A 12,970-nucleotide genomic window follows, 5' to 3' on the forward strand; every position below is an offset into this window, starting at 1 on the left:
AGAACATGTTGACGGTAGACACACATATGTTTGCGTCTTAGAAACTGGAACTGGAGGGAACATACATGTACTTGTAACATGCATATAGAACCGTTGGGGTCCAAGATAGGGGACATAACTGATCAGGAAAATCCACATTTCCACACCCCGAGCCACAGCGAATCGAGCAGACCAAGTAAATACTGCAAGATGGAGTCGAGGGATAACTGCGTGGCCTAACTTCGAGTGCAATGCCACATCCCCCTCATTAAAACTCACTGGAGAGGAATAGTCGTAATCTCAACAGTCAACTGGCAGGAAACGAGCGATCCTAGTGGAAAAAGCCACAATTAGCGATATTAAGGGCCTAATTATCATGATTCGTGTAAATGTGTTTTACTCTTACAGTAGTCCTGGTTTACTCCTGAATTTCAGGTATAAATCTGTCATTTGGGACCTCAGTAGAAATGCGTACTATCATGGAAGATTTTGTGTAGGAGCAAGTGTGCCCTTCTCTTGTAGTACTGGTTTCAAGAGTGAACTAGGAGCGCTCTTGGCTTACTTCAGGCTCGCCTCCAAAATTCAAGAGTACTACGAGAGTAAGCCACAGCATAATCTTTGTTACTCGGTCCAAGAGGGTTAAGATTGGATCCTGAAATTTGAATGACCGGTTTCCCGGAGGCTCTTCGAAGGTTGCTAACAGCACCTCTGGACCTCTAAACTTACATGTCGTGAGAGAATCTGAGCTTGCTTTGGCCACACCTCCCGTCAGGCATGCTGGTGCCCTTCCAACAATTGATGAGTGAGCTTTTAGGTGTGCACCTGCAATCTGTGTTGAAGCCTGCTGTGCTCAGCCTTGTACTGCAGGTAAACGGAGTGCTCTTTCTGGAGTCTCTTCTATCTCCGAGTAGTACACTCGTGGTAAAGAGGTCAAGGTGCATATTTCTTGGCTTCTCTTTATCTCTACATTTTGCTTGCTGTTTATTATTTTCAACTCTTCTCACTTGGGGCGTGCACTTACATTTCGTCACCTGAACTGAAAGGCTAACTAGAAGCAGAGCGGCATGTCTGCAACATATAAACATTGAGTAAAACATTAACTTCAACTGTGTGGCTCTGTGTGTGTGTGTGGGGGTGGCTCTGTGTGTGTGTGTGGCTCTGTGTGTGTGGGTGGCTCTGTGTGTGTGTGTGTGTGTGTGTGGGTGGCTCTGTGTGAGTGTGGCTCTGTGTGTGTGGGCAGCTTTTTTTTAGGTGGCTCTATGCGTGGTGGGTCTGTGTGTGGGTAACTCTGTGTGTGTGTGTGTGTGTGTGTGTGTGTGTGTAGGTGGCTCTGTGGGTGGCTCTATTTGTGTGTGGGTTGCTCTATGTGAGTGGCTCTGTGTGGGTGGCTCTGTGTGGGTGGCTCTGTGGGTGTGGCTCTGTGTGTGTGGGTGGCTTTGGGTGTGTTGCTCTGTGTGTGGGTGCAAATGCAATAGGTCTCGCATTTGAGAGTGATTAAGCTATTGACATTGTAAATAACAATGCTGTTTCTTTAAATGTTTTAAAAACAAAAACATTAACAAAAATAATGTCATGAGCAATGCCAATACCTTTAACTTTAACTATGCTGAGACCATTGCATTGTAAATGCTTGTTTTAAGTATGCCATCAAAAGAGATTTCACTTAGTTTTAGGTCGAGCCTGGGTAGCGCATGCGCGGCGAGGCATGCTGTATTCAAGTATGGACATGAAGCTTCTCCCACTCTCCACCCATATGTTTCATTGACTTGTGTATTTGTCCTTTGTAAATGCTGGCTTCTGATTCGTTAATAGGCTTGATAGTTCCTCCTTAGTACCTCCTTGTCTTCATTTGTAACCTCCCATGAGTACTGGCCCTTTCACTTCTGTTGTTACACGGTATGTCTTATTTAGTCTGTAAGCTCTATTTTCTTTAACCCCTTGGCTGCGGCAGGAATTCCGCCGCAGCACTGGGGGGGGTTTGGGGGCAGTGCGGTGGCGCTGTGCTCATGACGGAGTGGTTCCGTCATGACTCCACCCACTGCGCTAATCGCCCGCACAGGCGGGGAATTAGCACCGCGTGGGAGGAGCGGCCGCCAACGGCCGCAGCATGACGGAACCACTCCGTCATGAGCACACGGCGCCCGTGGCTCATGACGGCGTGGTTCCGTCATGAGCACGGAACGGGTTAATGAGTTTCTCCTACTGCAGGCACACTTGTTTTACTGCAACATTCAGCAAACCATCCCCGCTTTCACTTTCCTAGCAGCGGCCACTTCTTTGAAATAAAATAGGTCTCGCATTTACAAGAGTCTGAGCTAGAGGCATTGTAAATGACAATGCCCTTTATTTATGTGTTAATTTTCAAAAGCAGATAAATAAGAGGTATTGTCATTTACAACTCTCACAAATGCGAGACCTAATGCATTGCAAATGCTTGTTTAGTATATGGCTGCAGACAGCTGTGCCTGTATGCTGACAACACTGAGTTCCATACTACCAGAGCCACGGTATATTGCAGATGTTTACACTGTGTCTCAGCTACATTTTTTTTCTACCTTACAATTTCAAATTTGTCGAATAATGGGACTACCAAGTATCAATTTTGTGTATTCCAGGAAAGCCAGATGCTTTAACTTTGCCAAATGCTTGCTTACCATAATTTGGTGACCTTAATGGATGGTCTACAGTAGTTGTCGGTTTGTTTTGTACCATTTTCCAAAAGTGCCAAAACAAGGGAAACACTTTTCAGTTACAAAAATGGTTGTGTTCTCACAAATCGCAAGATCAAAATGTTCACGCTCCCAGGACTGGTGCAAATTCTGCTTTCCAAAATAGGTTGAAAATACATTTTTAGGATCTGTGCTTCAACATATAACTTCTCGAAGTTATTTTAGGAATACTTAGTATATTTATTTTGTATCTTTAGTACTATTAAAAATGTTTGTAATAGGCAGGGCCCAGTTTACATCACTTGGCTGAAAGTATGATGTTTAAATATATTTCACATACAGTTGCACATTCCAAATGTAACACCATGGAGTACAAGCAGCGGGCCGTTGACTGTTTCCTACAACCAATATCTGAAGCGAGTACAATATCTGATATTTTTCACAACCTGTATAGCTCTTCACAGTCCTTCTTATAGTTATGGCTCAACAGCTTTAGCTGCATGCATTTTTAAATCAATACACTATAATACTCAGAGAAAGGCAATGGGTCATCCCCCCCCCCCCCGCCCCCCAACCGTTGCTTATTGGGAATGACATGCACACTTGGGAACAGCCCAATTACAGCCTACCAGTAAAGTGTCAGTTATGATGCTATACCCCTTTCCTCTCGAAGCCCTCCTATGAGGGGCGAAGACTCAGAATCGAAGGAGTCCTTCCAGGGATACTGCTTGGGCCTTTACATGCTGAACAGTTTGTCTCCCGACATTGGCCCTTTCACACTGGTCTCTGCACACTGGCCTGCATTGGAGCTGTGACATTGATTTGTGGGGGCAGTGAGGCTGGAGCTACGCTGCTGCCCCCTCACATGTAGGGAGTGGTACATACACCGTAGGTTCCAGTTGTACTTACATGAAGACAAAAGTGCATACACAACGTAAACAGCGTCCGTAACCAAGCTGCTTCATCTTTCACTCATCCTGTGTGAATGGGACAACCCTGCTCTCCCCCTCTCCCAGTGAGGCTGGTATGTGGCGTGCAGATAAATGTGGCTAGACTGCACTGTAGTAGATTGCTCCTGTACCCATGGGGCCTGGCACAAGTGTGTGTTCTTGTAGCATCTTGAGGGATCAACGCTTTCCATACATGTTGCCTTAGAATCCTGACTTTTGCCACTTTCTTTTTTTCGAACACATTTCTCTTCATAATATTTGTGTGTTTTTGTTATTTTCATCGGAAAACCAAAATGTCTTGTGTGTCATTGACCGTCTATGGATGGCTTACATTTGGAATGATTTCACAGCCGAAAGTAAAGGTGTCATAAATGTAGATTTTAAAAACCTATGAATGGTGTGGCTGGGTAAATCAGAAATAATTTTGTACCAGCCTTAACAAGTCACACTAGTTCGAAATAGGGGTAACTTGTGGAACATTCCAGTCTTCCGGCTACATTTGCTTTGGCTGTGCATGCCTATTTTCTTTCTATGGCAGAACGTTGAATTATTCTCTTTTTTTTGTCAAAGGGGGAAGTCTTAGCCGTGATGTCAAACCAGCAGGTCCTAAGTTCTGAAAATGGCGCATCTGGTGAAAACGGGAACCCGTTCGGAAATACGATTGCAAATGGAGGGCCTAGCATAAATACATCCAGCCTTGCCACAGTGAGTCCTGAAGAAATGCTGCGACAGATAGAAGAACTGATTGTGGAAAACTATGATTTAAAAGGTAAATAGTTATTTTCTTAAGATAATGTCCTACACTTGCATTACAAAAGATTCTGTGTTGTTACAAGTCGCAAGCAACGATAACCAGAGCAAGAGAAGTAGAATTTGAAACAGTCTGCCCCTTTTTCTTTTCTTCACTGTTTACTGTTCATTTTTAGGTGTCATCTGCACAGCGCTTGCGCTGTGCTTGTGAAATCTATTGTATTTAATTTAAATCTTTAAAAAGGGCTTACGTTCCGCCCTTGCAGAATAGGTGCTCTCCATGCCACTGGAGTCAAGCTATCCTGGCTGATGAGGGCTGAAAGCCAGAAACCGGTCCTAGGATGCTTGTTTCCAGTCCAGGGAGGACCTGGCCTGGCAGTTCGGGCTGGACTGTTCCCATTGGGCGCAGGGTCAAGACTGATTTGCATATGGCTGGGTCCAAACTGGAATGGCATGGTGAGCAAAAAAAACGATGGATTTAGGCCCAGATCTCTGTACTGGTGTCAATGTAGGACATTGTTCTGCATTCTGTCCATCTGTTCTTTTTGCATTTCTCACCACCACCGCAGCATTTTTTCCGCATTCCAGTCCCTCCATTTCGTCTGAGGAGGCCACCGGCGTGGCCGTTCAGGGATTACTTAAACTCCCTTAAAGGGAGCGCCCGCGTATTTGTTTCCTAAAGCACTGACACTATTGAGGCAGAGGAGGCCACCTGTGTGGCTGTTCAAAGATTACCTCAACTCCCTTAAAGGAAGCTCCCGCATGGTTTTTTCCTAAAGCAGTGACACTATTTAGGCACATCCCTTTATTTTAAACAGCGAGCTCAGTGGCAACACGCATTGCCCACACCTTGGCTCACCATACCCAGCATTGCTCTATTGAGCTCCTCGCAGTCTGGGCTACATTCTTCATTCTTAATAGAACTCACCACAAACACTGGAATAGAAGCGTACCGGCGCTCCCACATCAGTTGACTACATGCAAGATTCTAAATCCTTCAGTGCTGAACTAGATTTACCATATAGCCTCTAAAAGGAGCCCAGTGCTGAAATGTTGCTTTTTTGACTTGCCTTACTTAAAATTGCATAGATCTTGTTTTAATGTTGTCTGTAGTCCCTCCCTTCATCCCCGCCCTCCTCCCATGGTTTTACCCAAACCCCTTTTACCGTTCTACTCGGCTTAAAGGTATTGGAGTGCTTTACATGAGCACCAGTTACATTTGTTTTTATTCGGCATGGGGAGATTAAGTGATTTGCCCAGAATCACAGGATGTTGAGCCGAAGCCAAGACTCAAACCTGGTTAGCCAGCTCAAAAGTTGGCAGCTCTGTCTATAATGCCACATCCCCTTCCCTTTCATTTAAGGGGCTTCGGGTCGCATCAAATGGATAATTTAAAACAATAAAACATTAATCTGTCTCGTGTTGTAGCTCTCTTTCCCTTTGAAGAGCGCTGTTGCTCCTCCTGTTTTAGGGGGGTGGTATTGATGCATTCCTCTTTAAGGGATGTATGGCATTCTCTCATCCCCTCCCTTTCCCCCGTTTTGTTATTTGCTTTTGCTGTGTATCGCTTGTGATTCTCCTCCTCTTTAAAAGATGCTTGTGTGATGTCACTGATAGTGTATTATCAGACAGATCAGGAGAGCATCAAGTGACCCCGTAAACATAAAAGTTTAAATAATCTTTACGGGCTGTTGTCTCAGCACATAAAAACAAGCATTGGCATAGCCAAGAGGTCTCGCCTTTGAGACCTTATAAGTGTTTAGCCTGAGCTATTGCCTCTGCCAATGTCTTTAAGCTATGTTGTAGAGCAGTGCTGTCTACTCATTACAGTACATTGTGCATTTTTAGGTCTCGGCTAGCGAAGGCTGCGCTTGCGCAGTCTTGCTCGCGAGATTTAATGACTTGGAGAAGAGGGGCTTGAACCCGCCCCTCTTCTCTCCTCTTCTCCATTGGCTGGCCTCCTAAATGCTGGTCAGCCATTGGAGAAGAAGCTTGTCTCTCCAAACAAGCCCCGTCGTTTTGCGATTCGGAGGCGTATTTTTTGTCGATTTTTCTCTGGGCGTGTTGTTCGAGAAAAACACGCCACCGAATCCGCAAACGCCGCTGCCTTTCTCCAAGGCATTTCTGCTTTCACCTCGGAGAAAGACAGGGGTGTGCTTGTTTTCTTCTGGGAGTAAGCCTCTCTGTTGGGTGACGTAACCGGCGCTCATGTAAGGCGCTACTAATCTCCCCGTGCCGAGATGTGTAATGAAAAAACGGTGCTATGTGGCGCGCTCCAACACCTTCCGGTCAAGTTCACGCTATATCATTGCTTTGTCCGTCGGCTAGACTGCCGACTTTTGTGCTGGAGACCGGAGTTTGTCCCTCGGGGTAGCGTCCACATCCTTCCCCGTGCCTGAATGTGTAACGTGACCGGCGCTCATGTAAAGAGCTACAAATCTCCCCGTGCCGAAATGTGTTAGGTAAATACAGTGCTATGTAAAGCGCTCCAATACCTTCTGGGCGAGTTCATACTATATCATTACTTTGTCCGTCGGCTACACTGCCGACTTTTGTGCTGGAAGCCAGAGTTCGTCCCTCGGGGTCGCGTCCACATCCTTCCCCTTGCTTGAATGTGTAACGTAGCCGGCACTCGTGCGGGGCGCTCCAAATCTCCCCGTGCCTGAATGTGTAATGTAAATACGGGGTTATGTAAAGCGCTCCAATAACTTCCGAGGGAGTTCGCGCCATATAAATATATAACTCTGCCAGCTGGTGCTTTCGTTCTACTGCTGCCTACATCGGGAGAATAAAGGGGGTTAAGAGTGCTGGTTATGTGTTGTGTTGAGGGTCGCGTCCACATCCTTCCCCGAATGTGTAACATAACCGGCACTCATGTAAGGCGCTCCAAATCTCCCCGTGCCTGAATGTGTAATGTAAATACGGGGCCATGTAAAGTGCTCCAATACCTTCCGGGCGAGTTCACGCTATATCATTACTTTGCCCGTCGGCTAGACTGCCGACTTTTGTGCTGGAAGCCAGAGTTCGTCCCTCGGGGTCGCGTCCACATCCTTCCCCGTGCTTGAATGTGTAACGTAGCCGGCACTCATGCGGGGCGCTCCAAATCTCCCCGTGCCTGAATGTGTAATGTAAATACGGGGTTATGTAAAGCGCTCCAATAACTTCCGGGCGAGTTCACGCCATATAAATATATAACTCTGCCAGCTGGTGCTTTCGTTCTACTGCTGCCTACATCGGGAGAATAAAGGGGGTTAAGAGTGCTGGTTAAGTGTTGTGTTGAAGATTTGTGGTGGGGGTTATGAGCAATGCCAATAGCTCTAACTTTAACAATGCCGAGACCATTGCATTGTAAATGCTTGTTCACCCATGTGTTGTATTTAAGCAGAAAAGCGAACACGTTTTCACTTTTAACGCAAATGCTGAGATCACTACTAAACAACATGCAATTATTGGGAAAAATGAAGTTGAACTACTGACTCTCATTTAATTTTCGATCTTAGCCGGTCTGGATTGTGTTTTCCCTAAGTCGGTGCAGGACTTTGCACGTCACCATGCCTGAATAAAGTAAATGCGCTTATCAGCATCGTTAGCAAGTCAGTGACGAGAAATGTGCCTGCTTTCAAGACCAGTGCAGGCTCTCCTTTGACATGTACTGGAAAGCTCCTTCCTTCTCTCTACACTGCCATAAACACATATATGCAAATGGCTGTGTGGGGTGGGATGAGAAGTAGTGACACTTTGTGCATCCCTCTTGCCGCTTTCCTAATCTCCACCCCCCAGCTCCCTTCCTCCCAGGCTCCCACCCACCCATGGAATACTGTTTCGGAAGCATGGCTCATCAATACTAGGCTGGTCAAACTATATTTTAAAAAGAGCATTGCAAGAGTGCACATAGCCCGTACAGTGAAGAATCTCTGCTTTTTATCATCAGGTTTGCGCACTTATTTTTCCCTATTTAATCACAAGACAAATGACGATGGCACAATACTACTCCTGTGCTTCATGGAAATCATAATATTTATTGATGACTAGTTTTTCACTGAAGTGTCAGAAATTCATCTGCTGCCTGCCCGGGGGAGTCGCATGTTAATCCTGCCTGGCAGTTAAATGCCTGTTACTCCCTGCAATGTGGCCCAATGGAATGCAAATGGCAGAAAACTTGATAACATGGCCGTCAATCTGGGGTTTGCCAGGATTACAGCCACTGAGCAAAAGCTCACATTGCCACTTGGAAACCTCCCGGGCAGACTGACAACTCCTTCCTTGGAGCTGAAATCAAAGTGCAGGGTTACCATCTGGTTTGGAAAAACAAGGGTAAAGGGAGTAAAAAGAACTTTTTTTACGCACTAACCTCACTAATCCATGCCAAAGACAGTCAGTCCAGTTCCCCCCCACCACTGATGAGTGATAATGGAGACGAGGGGACAGTCCCGAGGAAGCAGGCAGCTCGCTTCAATGGAGATTAAAAAAACAGACGTTGCAGCCAAACACCCGGATGGCTATGCCTAGCAGAAGAGAGGCTGTGGCGTAACCTCCAGAGCTGCCGACTGCGGACCTGGGAAACTGAGGGGCAGATTTACAAGCCCCTTGCGCCACTTTTGCGTCATTTTTAACATGGGAAAAGTGAGGAAAATGTGGCACAAGGGGCTTGTAAATCTGCCCCTGAGTTCAAGTCTCCGCATCGGTAAAATTGTGCCTTAAAAAAACATATAATGTAAATACATAACGAAAGTCACATAGAAATAAAAATGGAATGTAAATACATGACGATCGTCACTAAAACGATGGCGAAAGGAAACAAAATTAGGAATGCTCAACAATCCCGAATTGAGCACAAGTTCACGAGCCGAGGGAAAGGGGAAAAAAACAAGCAATAAAACTCATGGGAAAAGGTTTGAAAAATTCGCATCTTCTGTGAACATTGTCCATCTAAAAAAAAAACGGTTTGGGGGCGATGGGAATTGTTTTTCTCAGTTAATGAAACATGCAATTCCAGGACCTGTAGACAGCAATGCCACAGTCCAAAATGACCTGGACATGGATTGCCAGCCCCGCGCCCTTGAACATTTCACGCATTCACTGGGTTCTGTCTCCAATGGCGCGAAAGCTCAGTTGGTTCGGAGCCTCTTTTTGAAACATGCAGACTAAGTGCGGGTCAGTCACAAGCTCATTTCAGGAAAAATCTATTCAGCCTTATAAATAAAATGCCTGTGTTCATTTGGGGATCCTATAATCCAGGGTTCAATACATGAACAAGCGCGGCCAAGGTGCTTCGCACTCCCGGGACCTTAAGCGATGCTGCTTTTTCAGGACGAACAGTGGTGTCTGCTGTCTCTGAAAAGTAAATTAAAAGTAAAAAAAAAAATGCCATGCGTGCATGCATGGTGACTGACGTGCGGTCTTACTGTAGTGCATCGGCAAACAATAATTGGCTTCCAGAGCCCCCTTCCTCAGCAAGGATGAGGAAGATTGGGAAATGAACAGCATCTTGGAGGGAGAAGCCGCAGCGCAGAGAGTAGTCAAAGATGAAGACATATTAAAGCAAGCGCGGCCGTCACGGGAACAAAGATGGCGTCGGCCTTGTCCAGATGGGCCGTCCTAAAAGTGGACAAGGCGGTAACTCAAAAGCCCGGTTTTCAATCATGCGCCAGCTTTTAACATAAACGATGACGTGTGCCAATTGAAAACAAGAGCAGGGCTTAAAGTATCTTCGGCAACGGTATTGATTCCTAAAGGCCCTTGCACGGCGAGAGCATCGAATGCGCGCTGCTAACGCTAGGCGAGACCTAAAAATTCTGTAAAAGTCTGCGAGATGAATAAAGAAGCCAGGCTACAGACAGACATATAGGGGTGATTTCTCACGGTAGGGAGGAGCTGGTGTAGTTAGAGCACGGGTGTGATAAGTCCATGGTTTCACATGACTGTGTTCTCTTGTGGCTTTGGTTCAGTTTGGAAATAAAGATATGCCAACTGAGGTTGACTAGAAGTATTGTATCTTACTGTTTATAAAAACAACCTAAATAGATTGTGCCCCCCTTGCTGTGAAAGGTATTCCCACAAGTAGGTTTCAACAAGTTGCTTCCATCTTATGGAAACTTCACTTTCCATTTATACGCTTTTATTTTTTTCGCCTGAATCACTGTGAGCTGCTTATGTAGGTTCGCAGTTATTTTGAAGGTGGTCGTCCCTTTCAGTGAGCTGACAAGAAGGTTTATCGAGTTAAATGCTTGCTGCTGTTATTTGAGTGACACTTGGTTTGACATCCTGTGATTCGGGGAAAATCACTTGCGTGTTTAAGTAAAAACAAATAATTTAAAATCTGCCCTTGTGTAATGTAATTTGGTGGTCATATAAAGCGCCCTAATGCCTTTGGGCCAAGTTAAAACTTTACAAATAGAATCAATATCATCATTGTTTAAGTAGCCGTGCAGACGACCCAGATACCAACCAACATAGGACGGCTTGTTACAGAAATTGCATGTCTACGAGGCGGCCTTTTCACAATTTGGGGCAGCTGAAGGATTTTCACTGCCCTAGCTGGAATTAAATATTGTTGCTCTCTTTACATCCTGCGTGAATTTCCTTAAATCAGTGCTCTACAAACATTTTAGAATGACTAGAGCATCAAGCCTAGCCTGGGAGCCCAGAACCTCAACCATGCTATCCAATTGGCCCTTCCAACAGATGCACCCGTTTGTTAAGAGGCCCTGGTCTTCCACACTATGTCAGCAGTCCAAAACCCAGCCCACCCGCATAATGCACTGTCTGCATAGCCCCCTATGTTTTCTCCCCAGTAGGGCACGCGATCTTCATCTTAGCAAATTTATGTGACTTTTTAAAATTCATCTACACACCTGTGTGACCCCTTTGTGCCTGCTGTATCTTTTCAGCCCTTGCTTAATACCCAACTTATTTGCATAGCACAGTAAATCCCCCCCCTTTGAATCTTTAACTTTGCTGTCACCCCCGTTGCACCTGTTTCTGCTTTATGTCTGCCTGCATCCACTGAAACTCTATTCGCACTAATTTGTCTCGCCACCGGAAACCCCCAAAATCTGTTGTCAGCAACCCGCACTGTATCTGTAATCTGAATTTCTGTAGATGTCCTCCCTGCATATACCTCCCCCACAACATCTGACACCCCTACATTCTTTGTCTCATTTTATCTGCTGCCAAACACCACTTTTACATAGCTTACCCCTGTACCTGGAACCCCTTTTATCCTTCACTTTCTTTATTCTGTCATTGCAGTCTTACCTGTCAGCATCTTCATTGTATATTTCATCCATCACAGTGTTCACATTTATTTTAAGCCCTTCCACATTACAGCAGCAGTATTCACAGTCTGTCACACCACTTTATTTTCCTCGTTCTGTCATTCAACACTACTGTATATGTAACCAACCAGTCTGCCACACTCTCACTGTATCTTTCACCCCTTTATATCTGCTACCCGATGCACTTTGTCACTCCCACCATACCTACCACCGCCACTCTGTTGGATACTTACTTTGTCAGTGAAGCCCAGGTGCATCTATCTGTCATTTACTCCTCTGTTACTTCGACATTTTGGGCCCACCACAAAATATCACCATAGCCGCAGTGTTTCACCCACACTCTCTCTTACTTCCACTGTGTCTGTAATTAGCCTGTGTCTACCAAACCCTTGGGGCACCTCATCCCATATTGTGTCTGTCAGCCCCTCCTCTCGCCTACCCAATTTGTCCATTGCTCTGTTTAGGTTTGGCCTGCACAGGGCTGGTATGCTACATGTCTAAAAAGCATTGAAAAAGCCAATAGATCTCACATAGGCGAAACCTATTGGCTTTGCCAATGCTTGTTTACTGTAGTTTGTGTTAGGTAGTATACCAACGTTCCCGTGAACTCTGGCAGTGACAGCGCTTTTAGGTTGCCACTTGGTGCAGACTATTTTACATAGCAGTATCACAGAAAACACCAACACACTGTAGAATACCATAAGCATCAGGGAAGAGGTTTAGAATGCTTCTAGCAGAACAGTAGTGTTAAAATTCAAGCTTCTTAAAAGAGGAATGGGAAAGTGGAAGGCACACTGGGCCGAGAGGCCTCCAGTCTTCTGCATTGTAATGTTGAGACAAGTACTCTGGAGAATATTTTACTGCTCATTAGCAGCCAACTGAGAAATTCGAAAGTGCAGTTCAAGCTGTAGTGGGAGAAGGTGAATCGCAAGTCTTTCAGGTGAAGCAGCAACCACCAAGGCTTTAGGACTACAGGTTTGAAGGACTTTACATCGGGAAACCATCGTTGCCTGGGCTTTGTTCATATATACATTTTTCCTTATATGGAATACCTTAATAGAAGCCAGGAAAACAACTGACATGGAAATAATCAAAATATATTAATGGACTCCAAAATAAACCACACAATCTGAAAGAAACACGTTAGTGTTAGATTCCTTACCTTAGAATATCCCCAGGCGTCAGACTTGATCCGGAAAGTTTTCGCTAGCAGTACCTCTGTGCGTCAGTAGGTGGGGTTGTACGGCTCCGCGTCTGTCGCCGGCGTCGTATGCGCCGAGATGACATCACGGAGACTACTTAGGCACCACCCATGCGCACCGACGTCAATTCTTTCTTTTTCCGC

The 12,970-nt window shown here is 45.5% G+C and overlaps 1 protein-coding gene across 2 annotated transcripts in view; it reads left to right on the forward strand.

Annotated features, from left to right (window-relative positions):
* OPTN (optineurin) overlaps positions 1–12,970 on the forward strand; it is a 522,442-nt gene that overhangs the window by 75,431 nt on the left and 434,041 nt on the right. For both annotated transcript variants that reach the window (XR_014981292.1, XM_085652875.1), the window contains exon 2: positions 4,169–4,367. Coding sequence is in view for 1 of the 2 variants with exons in the window: in XM_085652875.1 (XP_085509001.1) it covers positions 4,187–4,367 (181 nt within the window). In the remaining variant the exon portion in view is untranslated. The remainder of the gene's footprint in view (positions 1–4,168; positions 4,368–12,970) is intronic.

Source organism: Triturus cristatus, chromosome 4_1, assembly GCF_964204655.1.
Source record: "Triturus cristatus chromosome 4_1, aTriCri1.1, whole genome shotgun sequence".
Taxonomy (NCBI): Eukaryota; Metazoa; Chordata; class Amphibia; order Caudata; family Salamandridae; genus Triturus; species Triturus cristatus.